Source organism: Ranitomeya variabilis, chromosome 2 (genome assembly GCF_051348905.1).
Source record: "Ranitomeya variabilis isolate aRanVar5 chromosome 2, aRanVar5.hap1, whole genome shotgun sequence".
In the NCBI taxonomy this organism is placed as follows: domain Eukaryota; kingdom Metazoa; phylum Chordata; class Amphibia; order Anura; family Dendrobatidae; genus Ranitomeya; species Ranitomeya variabilis.
Window position 1 is genome coordinate 52,152,451 of NC_135233.1, and position 26,740 is coordinate 52,179,190.

Here is a 26,740-nt window from a genome sequence, read left to right on the forward strand (position 1 = left end):
CGTTCCCGATAGCTATCGTCCTGTAAAGAGGCACACCGCTCATTCCCGATAGCTATCATCCTGTGTAAAGAGGCACAATGCTCGTTCCCGATAGCTATCGTCCTGTAAAGAGGCACAACGCTCGTTCCCGATAGCTATCGTCCTGTAAAGAGGCACAACGCTCGTTCCCGATAGCCATCATCCTGTGTAAAGAGGCACAACGCTCATTCCCGATAGCTATCGTCCTGTAAAGAGGCACAACGCTCGTTCCCGATAGCTATCGTCCTGTAAAGAGGCACACCACTCATTCCCGATAGCTATCATCCTGTGTAAAGAGGCACAATGCTCGTTCCCGATAGCTATCGGCCTGTGTAAAAAGGAAAAACACTCATTTGTCAGGTGCAATGATTTTAACTGGCTTAAAAAGGATCGTTCTCTGTAGCACATCGTCCTGTGTAAACAGGATATGTGCTGGCGAGAACATGACAATGGTTCAGATTTCATAGAATTCTGGTAGGCCTGTCCAAACTGGCTATTAAACGACTGCCGGTTGGACTGGAGAAAATGCAGGCAGAAGGGTGGCTCAGTGGTTACTATTGTTGTCTTGCAGCACCGGGGTCTTGTGTTTCGAGTCTGTCCAGGTTTGTATGTTCCTCCTGTGATTTCGTCACAGTCCCAAATACATACTCCTAAGGTAATAATGACAGGAAGTGATAACGATCTCTGTGCTGCGGAACATGTTGGTGCCATGTATAAGAGAATAATAAAAAAAAACATTGCTAATGAGAATAGAATAAACTGTGACTTCGTCTCCCAGTCTAAGAGCCTCCTTCTGTATCCATCCATGAATCCATAGGCTTAAAATCCTAATTCCACTTGTAAAACCTTCTACTATCAAAAAATACTGTAACGCTGATGCAGGTTTTCTGCTGAAATCCTTTCCGCTGCGCTGACCCCAATCCAGACAGGGATGCATAAGAGAAAAGGACTAACACCAGGGACAGAGAAATGAGTGAAGAAAGAAAATTAAAGGAGTTATCTTGCTGCCAAAGGGATAAGTCCATGACATTTTTTACTGATCCACAAGAGAAGTCAGAAATGCGACTGGTAGAGGATGGGACCCCTGCAATCCTGAGAATGGGGGAGTGAATGTTCTATGTGAATGGAAGGGTAGTGCACATGACCACCGCTCTATTAACTTCTAAGGCAGCGGTGGTGCACATCTGCTGCTACAGACAGTGAATCGAGGGGTGATCATGCATATGCACCAGCTTTAGGATAGGTCGTAAATGTATAATCGCTGGGACCCCCCGTGATCGTGAGAATGGGGGTCCCATGTGCCCTGTGTGAACGGATCAGTAATACACATGCATGACTCTTGCATCGTTTAGCACCTTCCCTGTGGATAAATAATAAATCCCTTTATTGAAATATGGCAGCGGGCAGATGTCAGAGGAGTGATCACTGAGCCATCAGATTACAGAACCACCAAAAACATCAGAAGCTGCTCATCGTAGGAAATAAGGGACGGGATCTTCCATCATTGAGGCTTAAGACTTCAGATCATGTTTGTATCTTGGTGAAATGGAGGCTTCCTCTGAGAATCATCTCAATGCTTGGAGACAAAACCACCTGCAGCAGTAAAGTCACCGGGAGGCTAACAGCAGCCGGGAAGAGGTGGACGGATCCTGCGAGAAGCACTGAGCCGTCATCATGATTGTATAAGTGGTGACAGGCATATGGAGCGAAATGTCAGAAAGTGCAAAGGGTGACCGAAGACGAGCAACAGACAGACGGCCATCAACTTCACAGAGGAACTTAGAGCTTCCATCAGCATCACATTGGGGACATTCGCAAGATCTTCACGACAAGGCCAACAGTATCCGGAAACACCATCCATTACACCCACAGAAGATTTCCTGACCTCTCACTTCACATTCACAGGCATTAATATCGATTCCCCCCTTTTCAGCTATAACACTTTCTGCTCTTCTGGGAAAAGTTTCTGTAAGATTTTGGAGGTGTCTGCGGGTATTTTTCTCCTTTCATCCAGAAGAACATTATGGAGGTCAGACCCTGATGTTGGGGAGAGACCGGACTCACAATCTCGGTTCTAGTTCATCCCAAAGGTGGTGGATGGGGCTGGTGACAGTTCTCCGTAGCCGGTCATGTTCTCACCAACCAGGTCTGTATGGACCATTGTGCACTACGCACAGTCATAGGGAACAAAAACAAGGCCTTCTCCAAATTGTGCCTACAAAGCAGGAGGCTACAATTGTCCACAATGTCCGTGCTGAAGTATTAAGATTTCTCTTGACTAGAAACTAAGGGGTCGAGGACCCCTAAAAATACAAGCCCATGGCATTATCCCTCCTCCGCCAAACTGTACAGCGGGAACAAAGTAGTCAGGTAAAGTTCTCCTGGCTTTCACCAAACGCAAACTCGTCCATCAGATACCTGATAAAGAAGTCCAGAGGTAGCGGATTTACACCACTCTGTTCAGCATCGTGCTTGGTGATGTAAAGCAGCATACAGCTACTCGGCCATGAAGCTCCCAGTGGGGGTACAATGTTTGTGTGGATGTCAATACCACAGGAGGTTTGCAGTTATGGAGTCAGCAGAACGTTGGTGACTTTTCTGCCCTCTGCTCCTCAGCACTTGAGTTGCACTTCTCAATAATATCACTCACAGGTGATGGAGGAATATTTCAGAGGGTAGAAATGTCATGACCTGAATTGTTATACCGGTGACTCCTATTACAGGACAGCGCTGGTATCAGTGAGCTCTGCACCACCAGCCAGTCTGTTACATGTTAATGAAGGCAGAAAGCATGGAGGGGGCTGGATGTCATATACTGGGAGGTGGAGGGCCGGATGTTATACATGGAGGGGGGCAAGGGGCCGGATTTTATACACTGGGGGGGCGAGGGGCCGGATGTTATACACCAGGGGGCCGGATGTTATACACCGGGGGCGAGGGGCCAGATGTTATACACTGGGAGGAAGGGCGAGGGGCCGGATGTTATACACCAGGGGGGGGGGGTGAGGGGCCAGGTGTTATACACCGGGGGGGGGGGGGGGCGAGGGGCCAGATGTTATACACAGTGGGTGAGGGGCTGGATGCTATACACCGGGGCACCGGGGGGGGTGAGGGGCCGGATGCTATACACCGGGGGGGGGGGGGCGAGGGGATGGCTGTTATACACCGAGGGTGAGGGGCCGCATGTTATACACCGGGGGACGAGGGGCCGGATGTTACACATTGAGGGCGAAGGGTCGGATATTATACACCGGGGGCGAGGGGCCGGATGTTATACACTGGGGGCGAGGGGCTGGATGTTATACATCGTGGGGGCGAGGGACCGGCTGTTGAATGTGTAAAAGTGCAGTTAAATACCAGCGATGTCTCCCGGTCATACACTAACATCCCGTCTTGTCATTATATACAAAACTAAACAATAACAATATGATGAAATAGAAACATTAATTCTCTGCGATAATAAATACAAGTTTCAAGCTTCTAAATAGGCGACATTGTTAGCTTCAAAATACTATGATGCTCTACCATACATCCAGCGCAGAATGCTCCGGGGGGGTCTGCACCAACCCTGCTCTACCATACGTCCAGTGAAGAATGATTCAGGGGGTCCGCAGCAATCCTAGTCTTCCATACATCCAGTGCAGAATGCCTCGGGGGTCCGCATCAATCCAGCTCTACCATCCATACATCCAGTGCAGAATGCTACGGGGGGTCCGCATCAATCCCGCTCTACCATACATCCAGTGCAGAATGCTCCGGGGGGTCCGCACCAATCCTGCTCTACCATACATCCAGTGCAGAATGCTCCGGGGGGTCCGCATCAATCCTGCTCTACCCTCCATACATCCAGTGCAGAATGCTCCGGGGGTCCGCATCAATCCTGCTCTACCATACATCCAGTGCAGAATGCTCCGGGGGTCCGCATCAATCCTGCTCTACCATACATCCAGTGCAGAATGCTCCGGGGGGTCCGCACCAATCCTGCTCTACCCTCCATACATCCAGTATGCTCCGGGGGGTCTGCGCCAGGACAGAAATTAATGACATCAGATGATTTCTTGTCACAGACCCCCAGATGCAACAGGCATGTGCCTGGATCGGGACCTCACCAGAGGCATTGCCACCATGGGGGTTAGAGCCGTCACGGAGTCTGATTTTATTACTTTAAGGTCATCCCTGATTCTTATAAATTATATGGCTGCACATCGTCTTCCTGTCTCTACCATTCAGGATCTGTGGAAAGCTGAGAGATGGAGCTTATGTCTTTAATAAGGGGCTGTCACCCAGCATATGTGCAACTATATATAAAAAATAAAAATAAAATTAAGTCGAACAGATTAATAAAATATGCCACATTGGAGAACAACTTATATTTCCAGGAATTTTCATTAGAATTAAATAGCATTTAAGAAAAAATGCTTTTTAAACTTAAAAAAAAAGTTTCTAATTTCTTGTAAAATCTTTAAAAAAAAAATAAAAAAATGGAGAAACTTGCAATTGTATATCTGGTCCCTGAACGCACTTGCCGGCTGTAACACCTGTCACCCTCCGTATATCTGACAGTCGTAATAAAGGTTGACGCTACGTGTGCGGTGACAGGTGACGCCGGCATTCGCTGGAAAGCCCAAATCACGAGACACCGAGGGTAACAGTGAGGCTGGATGTGTGGCAGAGCAGAGGCAGGTATGTCCAGTAATGCAGCACGCCAAGTCTGTCCATTCATCTATGAAGCACATGCCCCGAGAACATCCTCATAGGAGAATCCACAATCAGATATCTGTCTTTAGCTTGTCGGAAAACGATGACATTTTTCAGGAGGAAAAGGGTTCAAATGGCAGGTGTCAAGGAGCCTTAGCGTCACGTGTGATGCTAGGAGGCAGGCGAGGTGCGCTCATGTCACAGCCACGCAGAGCTCTGCGCGGAGACTGCACGTCTGAAAAGAGCAAACCTCACAACCTGTTACATCAAGCCGCTGCCACAGTCAGTTACCGGAGCCGAGCTGCTTCCTGCACATTCGTCCTGGGGAGAAAACCAACGTCTTCAGACACCGACGAGAGGAGAGAAAAGCCAGTTTGACACCTCTGGGGCCTAAAGGTGACAGGTACCTGTGGCTGCTTCCTCCACTTCATGTATTGACAGGATGTGTAAACAGGTTGTGTCAGGGGGGATTCAGGTGAGAAGACGTCTTTGAAAGCAACAAAAAAAAAAAAAAAAAAGTAATAAAACTTTCAGCAGCCATGGAAGGGGTCACTTTGTATAAAGGCCCAGAGGAGAGACGAGATGGTCTGCGGAAGGAGCACGCGCTCAGCGCTACCCAGCGGTCACATCACAGAAAACAGAATAAAAGAGCGACCCCAAACAATAAAAATAATTCCCAATTCCATACAATGATCTTGCATTAGATTCACTTTTTGTTTTCTGAGAACCTTATGTGCTTTATTCACCCTCCCTGGGTCCAGTTAAGTCTCCACTTCTTCTCCCAGTGTCTGCGGTGCCAAAGTAACATGGACAATGCTGCAGCCAGTAACGGATTGACTGCAGCGGTGTTGACATGACTTAGCACTGTCTCAAATAACAGATACTGGTAAAAGCGGCAAGACTCAGCTGGACCCAGGGTGAATAAAGTACAGTTTAATAAGAAAAAACAACAGTTTTCCAAACTCGGAAACCCCCTTTAAGTGATATTCCTAATATAATGCAATGGTCATATCGCTACCGCTTAATTTTGCTGGAGGTCCCATTTTTTTTAGTCGCTGATTGGTCGTGGCTGTTTTGCCGCGACCAATCAGCGATGGGCACAGTCCGGCAGCAAAATGGCCGCTCCTTCTTCCCCGCAGTCAGTGCCCGCTCCATACTCCCCTCCAGTCAGCGCTCACACACGGTTAATGGCAGCGCTAACGGCTGTGTATTCAATGTATTATTCTAAAATCTTCATAAATAAACTACATACATATTCTAGAATACCCGATGCGTTACAATCAGGCTACCATCTAGTTATTTATATACATCCTAGCACTGCAGATCTTGATTAGATGCACCTCGCTGGTTTTTACTAAGAACCAGAAACAGTGTTCACTAGGTGTGTCAGTCGAGTATGCTGAAGCTGGTGAGCGACCAGCCAAAATGTGAGCTGTAGCTGGGAAAGAGACATGCCAGAGTTTCTCTCTGGAGACTGCATGGGTCAGCTAGGAAAGCTAAGCAGTCTGTGTGCTGGAGCTGCAGAATAACATGTGGAAGCTGCAGCCTGGTCAGAGTGTGAACTGTGCTTGAGGATGAACACTTCTGTTTGCCGCTGGAGCTCAGGCTGAAGGGGATACTGAAACATGGTAAGATCACACATCTTCACTAGTGAGTCCTCCGATCTGCTCACATGACCCTATGGGTGGTGCCTGAAGTTGTGGCAGAGGGTCCGCCCCAACTGATGCCCTCGGCAACGCTGCATATTTGGGTGCTGTCGGCGCTTCATGCGCCAATAAAACAGCATCGGAATCACACACATTTGATTGGATGGTGCCTCCAAGGTTGATGCCAGCATCATGAGCACCAACCCAATCTGTCCTTTTTGACTGTTTGTTCGTACATCTTCATTGGACGGGGGTGTTTATAATGGGCTTATGGACGTTATGATGCCACTCCCCCTGACGAAGGCACGCCACCGAAATGCGTGTAGGAGCTGTGTCACTGTTGCTGTCTGTAGATAAACAACTATTACATCTTTTGCAGTATTATATGTAGTCTTTGTTAGCACCTTGGTTTTCTTTCCATTTGTGGGAGACCTACGCACTATGCACTTTGTAATTAATTTATTATAAACAGGCCAACTTTTTGTTCATGACATTTTGGTGTTATCATGTATATCTGTCCATAATTCTGTTTGCCGCCTTTGTGCCAAGAAGAGGCTGTTTTGGTTTTGAATCCCTTGGGAGTTTTATGAAAGCAATAAAACTGCACGTTTGGACCAAACCACATTGACTGTGTGAACGCTACCCAATGCCTACCTGAGATCATGAATCCCTACAATATACACACTGCACTCAAACCTTTTCAGGTGAACTTAATGTGATCTCTGTAAACCTTTGAATGCACATGTCCAACCGTTCAACATTTCAGTACTTCTGGCACAACTTGCTGTTCTTTAACAACAAGTGAAATGGCAAAATTAACAAAGGTGTTTGATCCATGAGTCACCCAATAAATTTTGGGGTTCAATTGGTATTAAACACTCCTCCTCTTCATGCTGTTCACATACTGACATTAAGAGACCAAGATGACACCTAACAACTGATCACCAGTACGTCGCCACTGTGAGGCTTCAAGCAGGATGTTCTCAGAAGGACGAGGCCACTGAGCTTAGAGTGTCACAGAGATCAGCAGGTTGTAACAGAGATACTGGAAAAGTCACGGAAAGGCAGCGAACTGGACGTCCTTTGGCCATATCCTATACCGATGATAGCTTAACCCCTTCATGACCTTGCCGTTTTTTGCAATTCTGACCAGTGTCCCTTTATGAGGTAATAACTCAGGAACGCTTCAACGGATCCTAGCGATTCTGAGATTGTTTTTTCGTGACATATTGGGCTTCATGTTAGTGGTAAATTTAGGTCGATAATTTCTGAGTTTATTTGTGAAAAAAATGGAAATTTGGCAAAAATTTTGAAAATTTCGCAATTTTCACATTTTGAATTTTTATTCTGTTAAACCACAGAGTTATGTGACACAAAATAGTTAATAAATAACATTTCCCACATGTCTACTTTACATCAGCACAATTTTGGAAACAATTTTTTTTTTTGCTAGGAAGTTATAAGGGTTAAAACTTGACCAGTGATTTCTCATTTTTACAACAAAATCTACAAAACCATTTTTTTTTTAGGGACCACCTCACATTTGAAGTCAGTTTGAGGGTTCTATATGGCTGAAAATACCCCAAAGTGACACCATTCTAAAAACTGCACCCCTCAAGGTGCTCAAAACCACATTCAAGAAGTTTATTAACCCTTCAGGTGTTTCACAGCAGCAGAAGCAACATGGAAGTAAAAAATGAACATTTAACTTTTTAGTCACAAAAATGATCTTTTAGCGAAATTTTTTTTATTTTCCCAAGGGTAAAAGGAGAAACTGGACCACGAACGTTGATGTCCAATTTGTTCTGAGTACGCTGATTCCTCATATGTGGGGGTAAACCACTGTTTGGGCGCACGGCACGGCTCGGAAGGGAAGGAGCGCCATTTGACTTTTTCAATGAAAAATTATCTCCATCGCTAGCAGACACCATGTCACGTTTGGAGAGCCCCTGTGTGCCTAAACATTGGGGCTCCCCCACAAGTGACCCCATTTTGGAAACTAGACCCCCCAAGGAACTTATCTAGAAGCATAGTGAGCACTTTAAACTCTCAGGTGCTTCACAAATTGATCCGTAAAAATGAAAAAGTACTTTTTTTTCACACAAAATTTCTTTTAGCCTCAATTTTTTCATTTTCACATGGGCAACAGGATAAAATGGATCCTAAAATTTGTTGGGCAATTTCTCCTGAGTACGCCGATACCTCATATGTGGGGGTAAACCACTGTTTGGGTGCACGGCAAGGCTCGGAAGGGCAGGCGTGCCATTTGACTTTTTGAATGGAAAATTAGCTCCAATCATTAGCGGACACCATGTCGCGTTTGGAGAGCCCCTGTGTGCTTTACAGAAGTTTATAACGCAGAGCCGTGAAAATAAGAAATAATTTTTCTTTCCTCAAAAATGATTTTTAGCCCAGAATTTTTTATTTTCCCAAGGGTAATAGGAGAAATTGGACCCCAAATGTTGTTGTCCAGTTTGTCCTGAGTACGATGATACCCCATATGTGGGGTAAACCACTGTTTGGGCGCACCGCAGGGCTCGGAAGGGAAGGCACGCCATTTGGCTTTTTGAATGGAAAATTAGCTCCAATCATTAGCGGACACCATGTCGCGTTTGGAGAGCCCCTGTGTGCCTAAACATTGGAGCTCCCGCACAAGTGACCCCATTTTGGAAACTAGACCTCCGAAGGAACTAATCTAGATGTGTGGTGAGCACTTTGAACCCCCAAGTGCTTCACAGAAGTTTATAACGCAGAGCCATGAAAATAAAAAATAATTTTTCTTTTCTCAAAAATGATTTTTTAGCCCACAATTTTTTATTTTCCCAAGAGTAACAGGAGAAATTGGACCCCAAAAGTTGTTGTCCAGTTTCTCCTGAGTACGCTGATAACCCATATGTGGGGGTAAACCACTGTTTTGGCACACGTCGGGGTTTGGAAGGGAAGTAGTGACGTTTTAAAATGCAGACTTTGATGGAATTGCTCTGCGGGCGTCAGGTTGCGTTTGCAGAGCCCCTGATGTGCTTAAACAGTAGGAACTCCCCACAAGTGACTCCATTTTGGAAACTAGACCCCCAAGGGAACTTATCTAGATGTGTGGTGAGCACTTTGAACCCCCAAGTGCTTCACAGAAGTTTATAACGCAGAGCCGTGAAAATAAAAAATAATTGTGCTTTCCTCAAAAATTATGTTTTAGCAAGTAATTTTTTATTTTTGCAAGGGTATCAGGAGAAATTGGACCCCAACAGTTGTTGCCCAGTTTGTCCTGAGTACGCTGGTACCCCAAATGTGGGGGTAAACCACTGTTTGGGCGCACGTCGGGGCTTGGAAGGGAGGGAGCACCATTTGACTTTTTGAACGCAAGATTGGCTGGAATCAATGGTGGCGCCATGTTGCGTTTGGAGACCCCTGATGTGCCTAAACAGTGGAAACCCCTCAATTCTAACTTCAACACTAAACCCAACACACCCCTAATCCTAATCCCAACTGTAGCCATAACCCTAATCACAACCCTAACCCCAACACACCCCTAACCACAACCCTAACCCCAACACACCCGTAACCCTAATTCCAATCCTAATCCTAACCCTAATCCCAACCCTAACCCTAATCCCAACCCTAACCACAACTGTAACCCCAACACACCCCTAACCCTATCCGTAACCCTAACCACAAGCCTAATCTTAACCCTATTTCTAACCCTAGCCCTAATTCCAACCCTAACCCTAAGGCTATGTGCCCACGTTGCGGATTTGTGTGAGATTTTTCCCGCACGATTTTTGAAAAATCTGCAGGTAAAAGGCACTGCGTTTTACCTGCGGATTTACAGCAGATTTCCAGTGTTTTTTTTGTGCGGATTTCACCTGCGGATTCCTATTGAGGAACAGGTGTAAAACGCTGCGGAATCTGCACAAAGAATTGACATGCTGCGGAAAATACAACGCAGCGTTTCTGCACGGAATTTTCCGCACCATGGGCACAGCGGATTTGGTTTTCCATAGGTGTACATGGTACTGTAAACCTGATGTAAAACTGCTACGAATTCGCAGTGGCCAATCCGCTGCGGATCCGCGGCCAATCCACTGCGGATCCGCGGCCAATCCGCTGCCAATCCGCTGCGGATCCGCGGCCAATCCGCTGCGGATCCGCAGCCAAATCCGCTGCCAATCCGCTGCGGATCCACGGCCAAATCCGCACTGTGTGCACATGCCATAACCCTAACCCTACCCCTAACCCTACCCCTAACCCTAACCCTACCCCTAGTTCTAACCCTAGTTTTAACCCTAACCCTAGTGGAAAAAGAAAAAAAAATATTTTATTTTATTATTGTCCCTACCTATGGGGGTGATAAAGGGGGGGGTTTATTTATTATTTTTTTTATTTTGATCGCTGTGATAGAACCTACCACAGCGATCAAAATGTACTTGTAACGAATCTGCCAGCCGGCAGATTCGGCGGGCGCACTGAGCATGCGCCCGCCATCTTGGAAGATGGCGGCGCCCAGGGAGAAGACGGACCGACTTCGGGAGGCTCGGTAAGTATGAGGGGGTGGTGGGGGGGTGGATCGGAGCACAGGGGGGGGTCGGAGGACGGGGGGAGCGGACAGGAGCACAGGGGAGCGGACAGGAGCACGGGGGAGCGGACAGGGGGACGGAGGGGGGTACCGGACAGAACGGAGGAGATCGGGGGCGGTGGGGGGGGCCAGAACATGATTGCCAGCCATGGCAGATGCTATTGCAGCATCGGCCATGGCTGGATTGCAATATTTCACCATTTTCATAGGTGAAATATTGCAAATTGCTCTGATTGGCTGTTGCACTTTCAACAGCCAATCAGAGCGATCGTAGCCACGTGGGGGCAAAGCCACCCCCCCTAGGCTGAAGTACAACTCCCCCTCTCCCTGCAGATCGGGTAAAATAGGAGTTAACCCTTTCACCCGATCTGCAGGGATGCGATCATTCCATGACGCCACATAGGCGTCATGGGTCGGGAAGGGGTTAAGTGTGAACTATGCCCTTCGGCACCGGATGATGAATGTCACACATCTCCAGGCACATTGAAGGGAGATGATTGGCACCCAAGTGTTACGTCAGACCAATCGAAACCTTTAACATCAGCGTGGTCTGCGTGCTAGATGACCTGGAGGGGTTCCTGACCACACCACCAGGCACAGGCGTCATTGCCTTGAATGGTCCAGGGAGCATCTATACTGGAAGAGGGACCTCAGTGCTGTTCACTGATGAAAGTGGCCACCAACAATATTGGTGACGTCAAGCAGAGCGCTTTATATAAGCCACCGTTGTCACCAGACAACCTATGGGATCAGTTGAGTCCCCATGTAGAGGCTCGTAACTCTACCCCAGAGCCTCAATGACCTGAGGGTCGCTCTTCAAAAAGAGTGGGATGCCATGCCTCAGCAGACAATAACTCGATTGTGAACGGCATGAGACGTCGTTGTCAGCTGTAATTGATGCTCAAAGCCACAGTTATTGAGACCCTGACATTTTTGGGGAGGTGTACCCACCGTTGTTGTTGGCTTTTGTTTCAATAAATTGTTTGAGATGAGGAAATCACCACTACCGCTTCTACCTAAATGCCTGACGGACATCATAAAATATCACTGTAGCCTGAACTTTAACCATAAATTTCACCCAAAAGCCAAATATACCTAACTTTTTGTGAGTAGTGTATGAAGATGTATAAAATCTTAAAAGCAATTATTTCGGGCCAAAAATCTTTTTTTTTTTTCAATTCGGTTTCATTAAAAATGTTGCACAGTTTGGCTTTCACAAGCTCTTTACTTCCCGGTATATTAAAAACCCAAATACATACATTTAAGGGAGAAAAACAGTCCCTAAAGGTCCGGACTCTCTGACATATGGAGAGACTTAGCTGTGATTAGTATAAAAATAATCAGAGGGAGCGACCAATGAGTGTCAGCTCCTGCAGCACATAATGATCTTCTGGAATGACTTAGCGGCAAACTAGAATAATAAATATGGAGACGCAGAAAAGACAAGGAGAAAATCCATAGGAGGTTTTTCTGGTTTTAAATACAATAAGTCAAACTGTATGAAAAAAAATAATTGTATTAAATTACTAAAAATTAAAAATCACAGCTTTAAGAGAGGTTGGCTGCCTTCTTCCAAACACAGCGCCACTCCTGTCCACAGGTGGTGGGTGGTATTGTAGCTAAATGATACTCAAATAGAGCTCAGCTGCAATAACAATCTCGACCAACAGATAGGAGTGGCGCTGTTTAATGAAAAAATACGTTCCTGTTTTTCTAATCCTGAATAAACCACTTCAATTCCCTCCAGTATTTTCACTATATTGGCAAGACGACCACAGTGAAAGAGGTCGTCCAGGTTGGAAAGTACCATATTCATTAAATGTTTGGTTGTCCGTTTTGGACAGTCCCTACGTGTTTTTTAATGGTCCCAAGACCATGGAAAGATCACCAATTGTCTCTCTCCTGGAAACCTAAGTGACAAACCTGTAAGGAAACCTACGAGCAAATGGTCAATTTTTCTACAGCGTCCCAAAAGAAAAAAAAAAAAAAAAGCATTACAGAGGGTCGATTCAAATCAGTGGGCTGTATAAGTAATGACGAGCGAGAGTCCGACAAAGAGGGCAAGAGTCCGACAAAGAGGGCAAGAGTCCGACAAAGAGGGCAAGAGTCCGACAAAGAGGGCAAGAGTCCGACAAAGAGGGCAAGAGTCCGACAAAGAGGGCAAGAGTCCGACAAAGAGGGCAAGAGTCCGACAAAGAGGGCAAGAGTCCGACAAAGAGGGCAAGAGTCCGACAAAGAGGGCAAGAGTCCGACAAAGAGGGCAAGAGTCCGACAAAGAGGGCAAGAGTCCGACAAAGAGGGCAAGAGTCCGACAAAGAGGGCAAGAGTCCGACAAAGAGGGCAAGAGTCCGACAAAGAGGGCAAGAGTCCGACAAAGAGGGCAAGAGTCCGACAAAGAGGGCAAGAGTCCGACAAAGAGGGCAAGAGTCCGACAAAGAGGGCAAGAGTCCGACAAAGAGGGCAAGAGTCCGACAAAGAGGGCAAGAGTCCGACAAAGAGGGCAAGAGTCCGACAAAGAGGGCAAGAGTCCGACAAAGAGGGCAAGAGTCCGACAAAGAGGGCAAGAGTCCGACAAAGAGGGCAAGAGTCCGACAAAGAGGGCAAGAGTCCGACAAAGAGGGCAAGAGTCCGACAAAGAGGGCAAGAGTCCGACAAAGAGGGCAAGAGTCCGACAAAGAGGGCAAGAGTCCGACAAAGAGGGCAAGAGTCCGACAAAGAGGGCAAGAGTCCGACAAAGAGGGCAAGAGTCCGACAAAGAGGGCAAGAGTCCGACAAAGAGGGCAAGAGTCCGACAAAGAGGGCAAGAGTCCGACAAAGAGGGCAAGAGTCCGACAAAGAGGGCAAGAGTCCGACAAAGAGGGCAAGAGTCCGACAAAGAGGGCAAGAGTCCGACAAAGAGGGCAAGAGTCCGACAAAGAGGGCAAGAGTCCGACAAAGAGGGCAAGAGTCCGACAAAGAGGGCAAGAGTCCGACAAAGAGGGCAAGAGTCCGACAAAGAGGGCAAGAGTCCGACAAAGAGGGCAAGAGTCCGACAAAGAGGGCAAGAGTCCGACAAAGAGGGCAAGAGTCCGACAAAGAGGGCAAGAGTCCGACAAAGAGGGCAAGAGTCCGACAAAGAGGGCAAGAGTCCGACAAAGAGGGCAAGAGTCCGACAAAGAGGGCAAGAGTCCGACAAAGAGGGCAAGAGTCCGACAAAGAGGGCAAGAGTCCGACAAAGAGGGCAAGAGTCCGACAAAGAGGGCAAGAGTCCGACAAAGAGGGCAAGAGTCCGACAAAGAGGGCAAGAGTCCGACAAAGAGGGCAAGAGTCCGACAAAGAGGGCAAGAGTCCGACAAAGAGGGCAAGAGTCCGACAAAGAGGGCAAGAGTCCGACAAAGAGGGCAAGAGTCCGACAAAGAGGGCAAGAGTCCGACAAAGAGGGCAAGAGTCCGACAAAGAGGGCAAGAGTCCGACAAAGAGGGCAAGAGTCCGACAAAGAGGGCAAGAGTCCGACAAAGAGGGCAAGAGTCCGACAAAGAGGGCAAGAGTCCGACAAAGAGGGCAAGAGTCCACAGTACATATGAACACACACACACATATACACTGTATTTATAAAATGTTTTACTTTTTTTTTTTTTTTTAATTTGTCCTCCTAAGAGACATGAACTTCAGCGATGAGTGATTACTTATACCACACATGACAAATCTTTAGTACTGCAGTGTACAGTATAATTACAGAATCCGTCTCTTCCTCAGCCCTCAATCTACTAAAACTCTTGTACATGCCCTCATCACCTCCCGCCTTGATTACTGCAACATCCTCCTCTGTGGCCTCCCCACTAACTCTCTTGAACCACTCCAGTCTGTCCTCAACTCTGCTGCCTGCCTAATCCACCTCTCTCCTCGAACTCCCCTCGGCAAATCTCTTCACTGGATTCCAATTCCCCAAAGAATCCAGTTCAAATTACTAATACTGACCTACAAAGCCATGCACAACCTGTCCCCTTCCTAGAGCTCTAAACTAATCTCCCAATATCTTCCCTCATGTCATCTTCGATCCTCACAAGACCTCCTACTCTCCTATACACTTATTCGTTCCTCACACAACCGCCTCCAAGATTTCTCCCGAATATCCCCCATTTCCATGTCTCAACACGTCCGATTATCCACCACCCTCGGATCCTTCAGACGGAACCTGAAAATCCAACTCTTCAGGAAAGCCTACAGCCTGCAACAACCATTCTGCCGCCTCAACACCACCCGAGCTGCCGCTTCACCATCACCAGAGCTGCTGCACCCCCGACCTTCTGTCTCTTCCCCACCATCCTGTAGAATGTAAGTCCGCAGGGACAGGGTCCTCTCCCCTCTGTACCAGTCTATCATCGTAAATTTGTTTACTGTAAACTATATCTATAACTCTTGCATATAAAGGAGGACAGAGTCAGACAGTTACCAAAAAATAAATAAACAAAATTTATTGCCACAGACAAGTGTGAAAAATAGAACGGCACTAGAGCAGTGTAAATTCCAATAGACAGGACTGAAGGTGGACAGCTGATAATCAGGCATCACGAATGCTAAGGGTTTTGGTGCTCTGCATGAAAAAGTCAAGCGAAAATCCAAGTTCAAAGAAGAAAAGAATATGCGGCACTCACCCCAGGATAGCAGATAGCAGTGAAGTTTGTGGACTTTATTGGAGAAAATATATGAAATACATCCGTCAGGACATCAGAAGTGCAGGTCTACAGGAGGGTGCGGTATTTGGAGTACGGACGACGGCCGTTTCGCACACAAATGTGCTTCAACGGGTCCAGCTCCTATGGGGACCTCGATCATACCCCTATGATTGTATGATCGAGGTCCCCATAGGAACTGGATATAGATATGGGTAACTATAACCTTCATTTTTACATACATAATTAGGCATGTTTTAAGATAGCGATTATAGGGCGAGGAAATACTGAAACTATCATGCGGAACAAAGTTCCATGTAACACAAGTCGTACCAGGTTGCTATTTATTTACATGAAACATGTGCCTATTTCTCTCAGTTCCCTATTGTAGACTTCTGGTCATTTAATCACACCTGGGTATTGTTCACTTATGTTATGTACTTGACCCATACTATTTATATTTTTACTATGTAAATTTTTGATGTAATAAATTTTGTTTATTTATTTTTTGGTAACTGTCTGACTCTATGTCCTCCTTTATATGCAATTATTATATGAGTGTTCAAAATTGATGGGTATTTTACTTTACTGGTAGTTTTCTAATGATATATCTATAACTCTGTATGTAACCCCTTCTCATGTACAGCACCATGGAATTAATGGTGCTATATAAATAAATAATACTGTAATAATTACTGGTGTAACTGAAGAGTATCTGATGGGCTTCGGCTTGTCAGTCACAAGTTTGGAGTTTTTTTTCTTAAATGTTTTCACACTAGACAGAGGCACTTAAGGGGTTACACTGTTATTATCAGAGCTGGCTAGTTACTGCTGGTGCCGCCACTCCCGCCCCGTTAATCAGGCCGCTCCATGTACTGGTTGTGGACAGACACCATATAAGTATGGAGGCCATCACTGAAGGGTTAAAAGAGTTTTCTTGCTAAATAGTCACCGATAAGAAGGAAAAGTGATACATTTAGGATAGCTGGGAGTCCAAACAATCCAGAGGTCCTTTAGGAAACGGTAGTGCACAGCTACATTCACTGCTATGGGACTATTGGAACAACCATCATCAATGAACACAACCTCGCCATTCACACAGGAGACTATAGGACCTGCTTTTTCAGGACCGATGGGGGTCCAGGGATCATGCTAGTGTATTTCTAGCATCTTTCTTAATAATTCATACTTAAAAGAAACAAAAGCACGACTTACCAATAGACGACACTGAGCGGTGCAAAAAACCTCCTTTGAATGAGATCGGCGAGGTATCTTTCCGTTTCTCTACACGCTGTTCCATTTCCTATAGCCACTGTATAACAGCTGGAAAATGAAAGAGGCAGAGTGGAGGATTAGTCTATGATCTCTCACTGACCGTATGGAGAGCATAGTAAAATATTATAAAAAAATTACTGACTTATCTAAGAAAAAAAATAAAAGGATTGTACTTGTAAAATATCTTGCCATGAATCTATTTACAGATAGCCTACAGCTATTCCTACAGACCCAGCCACACACATGCACGTCACATGTGCTCAATGGGAAAAGTGGAGCATCTACCCTGAGAATAAGGGATTGGGCATGCCGAAATACAACATGCTCAATCCAAGGGGTTGGACACAGTGATTCTGGAGGTCCCATCCAACTCTAACATTCTATGATTTTCTGATTCTATGAGTCCTTCATAACTCCAACATCTCCCTCTGGTGGAAAGTCAGGTCAGCCATCATACGTTAGATGGTCAGATATTCCCGATACAATAGGAGGGTTCTATGGATGTGGACTAATGTTTATGTCCATGTAAAGAGTCATTTTAGATGGGTATCTGCAAAAATGTGGAATGTTGGCATTAGCTCCTCGAACCAGTGTATGATGACTGCATATTGTGCCTGGAATCGAATTGAAGAGGACATTGGGTATGGAAAAGTTCCACCCACATTACTTTTTCAGCTGGATGCCCGGTGGAGTATATTCCAACTTTAGGATCTTCCAACTTGTTTATTCCAATCTAGTGGACTTATGAGAACAATCGGAAACCTCAAGAACCACAAGAGGAATAGCACTGAATTTAAAATGTAGGAATCATGATTCACAAGTGGCACAACCATGACACAGGGGATTGCATTGGTGGCCAAAAACCTACTGACCTATAACTCTCATTGTGGTTTCCGCCAATGAGAATGTAAAATAGCAATGAATGCTGTGCTAATATTGTCGTAAAGCCTCATGAAATCGCGGAAATAACCTCTAACGCAAATGTAAATTCAGCCGTAGACATAATTCTCCATATTAGGGAATTCTTGGTGTCATTTTGGCCTCCTTTGGGCTATTGGTATCAGGTAAGTCTCGATTTATACAGGCCAACATGGCGTTAGATGGCCACTTACTGACTATGCTTCCCAATGGGCAGTCATTTACTATCCTGTTGACACAGGCAGACTCTGCATCTGTGCACATAGGCTTAACAACCATGTGATGCTGACAATGATGATTTTTAAGTCAGCTTAAAAATAATTTTGTTTATTCCTCAGGTAACACAGCCCGATTATGGGGAAGCTAGCCACTTAAAGAATGGGATTTATTCTTTGTTTTACAATGCAAGCCTATGGGAGCCAGATGCCACTGTGCCCGGCATACGTCGTGAACGCTGCTCAAAAGGGATTATAGGGGTTTTATCATCATCTTACAAGGGCAAAATTGCAAACGGCTTGTAAAAACCAGCAACTTTGCAATTCACATCTTATTAAAAATCCTCTCTATCCTCATAACAGGGGGGATTTTTTATTTCAATAGTGTACTGCTCATTTCCTACTTTCCCATCTTAGCAGTCTATTAGAGGTGGAGAGCTTCCAAGACAAGTGATCGGCCACAAGGAGCCCGCGTTTGCAAGCCCTTTGCTTTAGAGCCTACAAGGTCTACACTGAAGCTGGCCGGATCAATGAATCTTCCCAAATTAAGTGTAAGGGGAGAGTCAGACGACCGAATAACGCAGACAAGGATCGAAACGCAATGCTTGGGACTGTCCATCGTCTCTCCTGACCAGAGTGTGACAACTGCATAGATGGAAAAGCCGCCAGCCAATCTTTACTGATTCCATGTCTCCTAAATAACAAAATGTCATATAAATGGTAACGAGTAACCAAAATCATCAACCAACCGAGGGCTGGATTTCAAAGTCACCCCAAAAATAAAAGTAAAAAAATAAAAACACAGATGGATCCAACATGTGTGAATTTAATCACTGACACTCATGATGTGACTCAGTAGTGTTTATGGCCTTCACATCATCATATAAAAACACTGACAACATCTGGGCATGTTCATGATGAGATGGCGGACGGTGTCCTGGGGGATCTCCACTCCTGGATCAGGGTATCATTGGTTCCTGGACAGTCGGTGGTGCTGTTTGGCAGAGTTGGATGCATGAATACATATTGTCCTAGAGGTTCTCAAGTGACTCAGGTCTGAGGAACGTGTGGACCAGTCAACAGCATTAAAGCATTCATTATCTAGGAACCACCTCTACACTATGGCTGCATGAAGCCGATCATTGCCAGCAACAGGGTAAGGTCTACTGATGGCTCTGACGATTTCAACCTGATTATTAACAGCAGTCAGGATACCTTTGGCCATCACATGGAGGTTTGTGCGACCCTCCAAAAATACGCAGCCATAGTTTATAACTGATTCATCGCCAAACCATCCATGCTGGATGATGTTGCAGGCAGCATAACGTACACCCCAGCAACTCCATGCTCTTTCATATCTGTCACAAGGGTTCAGTATGGATCATCTGTGTGCCATTGGTTGTCCTGCCAATTCTGGTGTTGTCTGGCAAAAGCCAATCAAGCTGTCCGGTACAGGTCCTATTACAGAACATCAGGCCCTCATGTCACCCTCATGGAGTTGGTTTCTGACCATTTGGTTGGAAAGAGGCACACTAGTAGTCAATGGAGATTATTTTGCAGGGCTCTGGCAGTTCTCCTCCTGATCCTCCTCGCACAAAGGAGCAGATACCGGCCCCGTTCCTGGGTTGATTGGCTTCTAACGCACTGTCCGGTTCTCTCCTCTTATATCAGCCAGTGTACCGGCATTCGGTCCATGGTCTTGAAGCTGCATTCGGACACAGAAAACCTTCTTGAGATGGCACGTATGGATGTTCCATCCTGGAGGAGCTGCACTGCCTGTGCAACGCAATTGTGCAGCAGGTACCACCTCATGCTGCCGGTAGCAACAAGGACCCCAGCAATACTAGAGAATAATTGGTCACATTGATCAAGGGAACTAGTCTGATTGCCGTATGTGGGGTCGGGAAGGAATTTTTTTCCCCATGGTGGAGCTTACTCTTACCACATGGGATTTTTTTGCCTTCCCCTGGATCAACATGTTAGGGCATGTTAGCTTAGGCTATGGGTTGAACTAGATGGACTTAAAGTCTTCCTTCAACCTTAATAACTATGTAACTATGTAACTATGTAACAAAGGATAAGGAGACCGTAAATATCTGTGGACACCACAATTCCCTTTTATGGGGGCAGTCTTACTGTGCCTGCCTAGTGCAAACAGACACTGCAAAAGAGCAAGAACAACTTCAGAGAGGATCACTCTGTCCAGGGGACCCAGTACATCCATGCATTAATTGGACACAGTGCTGTTGAGTCGGAGTTGGTGTCCATTTTGGTGGAGTGTATTTTGGAGTCGGTATAAAATGGAACGACTCTGAAAATATGTGATACATTGGGTTCAGTAGTTCAGTGCAGGATGTGCAGAATATTTTTTCATAATAATTTTGGAAAGTTATGAAATGTGCTATAAATGTCTGCTCTGCTCCTGATCTAAGGATCTCTGCTTTTAGTTTAGATGAATCTGTGCTGCACTTTATGTACATGCTCAGCAGTGACCAGTGCTGTGGGGTTGTAGATGAGATGAATCTGTGCTGCACTTTATGTACAGGCTCAGTAGAGACCATTGCTGTGGGGTCAGGTGAGATGAATCTGTGCTGCACTTTATGTACATGCTCAGTAATGACCAGTGCTGTGGGGTTGTAGATGAGATGAATCTGTGCTGCACTTTATGTACATGCTCAGTAGTGACCAGTGCTGTGGGGTTGTAGATGAGATGAATCTGTGCTGCACTTTATGTACATGCTCATTAGTGAGGAAGCACTTTGGGCTCGGAGTCGGGAGTCAGAGAAATTGAGTAGTCGGAGTCTTGGCTTACTGACTCCACAGCCCACTTGGACAACGCCACGTTCAGTATTTTACATCAGTATGTGTAAGCAAAAACCGGGAGTGGGTGAAAACTACAGAAGTGGTGACGTGATTCTATTATACTTCTCTCTGATTGCTCCACTCCTGGTTTCGGCTTACAAATACTGATGTAAAATATCTGAATGTGAAAACGTGACCTAATATTGCCTAATCCCCCTCCCCACATGGAGGCGCTGCAGTAGACGGGTACCATGTGATCGTCCCCTATTGGGACCCTTCTAACATATGAGGACGGTCAGATCTGACCATCTAGTTCTGCTTCTCCAGCAGCCATTTCCCAATGTGACAACGTCCCCACCGCCCGGCTTCTCGCGTGACATCACCAAGTGCCGTTATAAATGCAAGAAACTTTCACCTTCATAAACAAACAGAGACGCTAAATCATTAAGTGCGTTCTTCATCTTTACACATTGACCTCGCTCTCATGATCGTATTCCGCAAACACAATTACCCGGGACAGCAGCCGACGAAACGACGGGTCAATGTAATTAACATATAATTGATCAATTAGCCTCTCTCCAATTATCCCTCCAACAACTTTTCCTTTGATAGGTATTGCCCTGAAAACAAGATAATTAGCTCAGATTTAATTATGCCTGCGCTATCTATTATGTATTGCCCTGCAAATTAACCTATTTCTAATTATCAGACAGACGACGTGCTCAGACGCTCATCGCCACTTCTCGGTGCCGGGTAATTGCCGCAATGTCTTGTGCTGCAGAATGGAGATATATAAGCCCCGAAACCGAAGGGAGAATCAATCACCTACGCAGAATAATTTGGCTTTGTCAGCCTCATGCAGCAAACGCCATCGGCCGATGATTGCAGATCTGACAAATCGGGTGTCCAAAAACTTCTATAGAAAAGCCCACGACTGCATATCACAGGGGGCGTAAAACAAACCCAAATATTTCGGACATCGCCCCCTATAAGAGGATATGTTTTTAGGCTATAGTTAGGCTTTCCTTTCCACCCAAACATAAAAGGGGTTTCCATAATTAAAAAATCAAGGCTTGGCTGCTGTGAATAGGGCCGATTTACTAATCCTGCCTAACAAGTCTTACATGTGCCAGATGTATCACAGTGGTTCATGGTGTTAGATACATTTAACGTTTAGTGTAACCGCCGGTTTAATTATTATTTCATTAATTAATAGTCCACATGAAAATAAGCAACTCTGTAATATATCCAGAGAAATCTGCTTCTTTCTCCTCCAGGACTGATCTTTCAATTTATGAGTAACCTCTGTCGAACTCATATTCAGTGAGTTAAAGGACCAAGATCCTATCCCAATATGTAGTAGGTGTAGTAATAATAATATTATTAGCAAATGCCTCCAATTAGAAATGTAGTATAGTTCTTCTGATTTGCAATCTCAATTACCCCATGTGCAGGGCATTGCGGTAGCTTAGGTATGCGTGGTTACAACTACTCACACAGTGAGTTAGTTGTTCATGATCATAACCATGGATACCTAAGCTTCTGCACATCAGGTAAGCGACATAGTGAATTAGAAGAACTATACTACTTTTCTAACTGGAGGTATTTGCTAATATTATTATTACTACATCTATTACATTTTGGGATATGATCTTGGAGATGGGAATAACCCTTTAAAGAGGTTGTCCACTACTTTCCTTATCCTTAGGATAGGTCATCAATGTCTGATCGGCAGGGATTCGACACGTGGCGGCTCGGCTGATCAGCTGTTATCGTTGGCAGTGGCCAAAAGTACTCACTGGTGGAGCTGGCCATCTTCTGATAGTGGCTGCGGCAGGGTGCTACACATCCGCCTTCTATTGATTGATAACGGCTGATAGGCGGGGGTGCCGGGTGTCGGACCCTGGCCGATCAGACAGGGATGACCTATCCGGAGATTGATCCGTGTGTTAGCTTTCACCATAAGGGGCCACAGCTTTACTGATATGAAAAAAAACCAACAAACAAAATAATGGAGGTTTCTCAATCTTCTCATAACAAACAGTCTGTGAAAAACAAACACAAACGTCACCATGTGCTGTCCGACTGTATCACAGACCCATAGACTTGCATTGCCAATTTGTGGCTTTTTTATTTGGAACAAATTCATCAATTTTTCCCTTTTTTTCCCCATGTCTTTTGTGGATTCGTTAGCTTTCAGATTTTTTACATCAATGTGACTTTTCTAGATGTTTTGGACATCACAATGTGAGTTTCTGCTTTTTTTAATATACTGTTGTCCTCCTGTAGGATGTTATGTGCACCAATTATTTTGGTGTAATTTTTGCAACATTTTTCAGGCCAACATATCGTAAAACCAGTTTTAGACAGAAGGGGAAAAAAAACTGTTGGTCTTTGTGCAACATTCATGAATCACATGCATTATTTTTATTAATTTGGCACAAAAAAAACTCAAGAGAAAACCACAAGCAAAAATTTATGGCTATGTCACATATTCGTAGGCTTACTGTTCACCGCCCCTGAGGAAGCCGCTATACGGAAGCAATACTCATGACATTCCCTTTATTTCTTAAAATAAAGGACCATCTTGTTTTTATTTTTGTTATTTTTTTTTTGGGGGGGGGGGGGTTGCACACACTGTATTTAGATGAGTATTTCCAGATGATTTTTCTTTTTCCTTTTCCTAGATCTGCAGCAGATAAAACAGGGATTTTATCAAAGTTGCAGGAATAAGCCTAGTAAGTGACACATTGATGGAATCAAGGTCTCTGTCCCTACATCACCCACATGGTTCCTGCTTTAAAATGGAATCTGTCACCACGTTTTTGCTACTTAATCTGAGAGAAGCATAATGTAGGGTCAGAGACCCTGATTCCAGTGATGTACCACTTGCTGGGCTGCTTGTGTAGTTTTCATAAAATTATTGTTTTATCAACAGGTGATTATCACTAAAGGACTATGTCTCATGTGCAGGCTAGTCAGGCTAATCTGTGTAACTCCGCCCCACCACCACTGATTTCTGTGTACACCGTGCATAGGTAGAAAACTGCCAATCAGTGGCATGGGCGGGGTTATACAGAGCTCAGTATTCAGAAAACTGATAGATCTGCAGAAAGTAAAACATTTTTTAATCAAAACTAGACCAACCACTGGAGCAAGCGATACATTGCTGGAATCAGGATATTTATCCCTACATCATGCCTTTCTCAGATGGGGTAGCAAAAATCTGATGACAGATTTCCAATGGGCCCAATTTGGTTCATCGCTTCTCAACGAACATTGTGGCCATGAAAAAAAAAAAAAAAAGAAATCTTTCTTTGATCCTTTTTTTTTTTACCTCATTCATTAAAACTGAATTACTGAATTATTACCATTAGGATTAATACAGAAAAAGCGGAAAATAAATTGCAAATTTTGGAGAACGCGTTTGTGCTCCAGAATGTGCCACTTTTTTTTTTCTTTTTTTTTTACTTCGCTCTTGATGTTTTTTAGTGTGGGGCTTTTAGGGTGGTCAGTCACAATTTACACCAGGAATTGAGTACAATGTAATGGAAATCACAATGTGCTTTATAATGCACCAGAGTTAAAAGGTGATCAGCATTTAAAGGGGTTGTCCGCTACCAGAAAAAAACCCTCGTCAATCCCTATGTTTTTCCACGAGTAAAAAGGAGATTTTTGTGTACTCACCGTAAAAGCTCTTTCTCTTAGCCTACCATGGTCCTGTGTCCCCCAATGAGGCGACAGAGTAATAACCCCTATACTCCCCTCCGGTGTCAGTGGCTTCGGCTCGGACTCTCCCAACATTGCTATGTCACATGATCCCTGCAGCCAATCAGTGCTGGCTTCACTCTCCCCTCCTACGGACGCAACTGACTAAGTTACAGCTGCGGAGGGTCAAAAATAGGGATTGTGAAGGGATCGTCCGAGTAGTAGACAACCCCTTTAATAAAACTGTCTTAGCGCACTCTAGCAGGCTTTTGTCGGTGTAGCCCTCAGCTAAAGTCAAAAAAGCCATTTCGGAGACCACGGCCTCCACTGAAACTGAAAAGCAACCATATTAACCCTTGTGGCTTATTTTAATGACTTAAGTCCCCTAGGGGGACAGAAGACATCAGCTGCACACAGAGCACACAGCAGAAAAATAAGTCGCGCTTACTTGAAATTCAGCAAAAGTTGTCTAATTTTTTCGGCTTCCTGCATGGCGCGCCCGTGTCCTGTGTGCAGATACACAACATCTGTATGAAGAATTTGATCTGAAATGAAGAAAAAATAAAGAAATGAAAAATCATATACACTATTCATCATGGCATGGGCAGCACACCATCTGTTAACACGGGATGAAACGCTGCCGAGAACAATGATTTTTAAAAGAGCCTGAAAATCATTTCACCAGGCGACTGAGCGTTTTGCTCGGGTGTTTGCAGGACCCTGTACACATTAAACCATCATCCAGTCAAAAAAATTCACTTTGGTTTAAATTTGTATGATCAGCTGTAGACAGACCGGTCACGAACCACCCCCCTTAAAGAGACTGTCAGCAGGTTTTTGCTGTGTAATCTGAAGACAGCATTAGATAGAGGCTGAAAAGCAGAATTCAGGGATGTGTCACTTGTCACAGTGCGTGCTGTTGTTAACTAACTGTGAAGGATTTATTACTAAGAGATTAACATTGTCGAACTATATTAGACTGACTCTGCCCCCTCCTCCTGTGATAAGCAGCTCACTGTCTATGGACAGGTGTGGGCGGGGTTAGCTGTGTTATGGGCAGGGTTAGCTTTCTCAGCTCTGCTTCATTCTAATTCTAAAAGCTCTGATTGTGTCAGAACGGGTGCACCCAGTAAACTAAGTGATACATCGTTGGATTCACCTCTTTGCCTACATCATGCTGCTCTCAGATGAGGTTAATAAAATCTGCTGACAGATTCCCTTTAAGAAAAAGCTAGTGGCAGTCATATTAGTCACATTTCCCATGACGGAAAACCACAAAACTTATATTTAATTGGAAAAAAATATATACATATTTTTTTTTTTTTATTTAGGGACATGGAGAATTGTTCAATCCTCCATAAACAGATGTAGCAAGCAAAGTTTGTTTGGTGGTGCTAAATCTGTACTGACAGCCTACTGTATAGAGCAGATCAGAAGGCAGCACCTCTGCAGTATAAGGACGCACTCACTGGTGGCTGAAATGATGGCCAGCTTACAGCCGTGCTTATAGCCAGGATCAACACCCATTATAGTTCGCCCTCGAACTGGATTTGCAAGGAGCAACTGGCGCAAATTTCTTCCAAACATCATGATTGATTCCTTCTCTGCATCCGAGGTCAACTTCGAGCTATTGGGACAATACAAATAAAAGCTGCAGACATATCAATACAGCCGATACACACATAATACATATATACAGATCTCTATCAAATAAACAGTTATTTAAAGGGGTTTTCCCATGAACAAAGTTAATTTTACCTCCCGCCAAGGAGCTGTGGTATGATCAGACCATGTTCCTGTACGGTCAGACACGGCCATTACACAGTACACAGCAGGGGCACATTTCTAAGATTATCTCAGCACAGGAACATTTTATTTAAACACATCCAATTGTGGAAATTATTATTAATTAATCTATTATTAATAGATCTATTGATTAAATTGTACTTTGTTCATGGGAAAACCCCTTTAAGGATCCAGAGCGCACATGGACTTGAAGTCATTTGATTGGACAGTGATCGTACATGTATAACAAGTTCTTTAATATAGACAAGTCCGGATTATTGGGAGCCTTAGGCCGGCGTCACACGAACGAGTTTTACGGACGTATGAGCGCAGAAAATACGTCCAGAAAATACGCATTGCACATGGCCAATGATTCTCTATGGGGCAGCTCCTATCTGCCGTATATTATGCATCCGTAATATACGGTATGTTGCGGGCATAGAAAATCGCAGC

At 44.9% G+C, this 26,740-nt stretch overlaps 1 protein-coding gene across 2 annotated transcripts in view; it reads right to left on the reverse strand.

Moving 5' to 3' along the window:
* Nucleotides 1-26,740, reverse strand: part of SRBD1 (S1 RNA binding domain 1) — a 242,494-nt gene that overhangs the window by 144,662 nt on the left and 71,092 nt on the right. For both annotated transcript variants that reach the window (XM_077282407.1, XM_077282408.1), the window contains exons 14-16: nucleotides 25,972-26,129; nucleotides 24,951-25,047; nucleotides 16,800-16,907 (exon numbers count right to left, since the gene is read on the reverse strand). In XM_077282407.1, coding sequence (XP_077138522.1) covers nucleotides 16,800-16,907; nucleotides 24,951-25,047; nucleotides 25,972-26,129 — 363 coding nt within the window. The remainder of the gene's footprint in view (nucleotides 1-16,799; nucleotides 16,908-24,950; nucleotides 25,048-25,971; nucleotides 26,130-26,740) is intronic.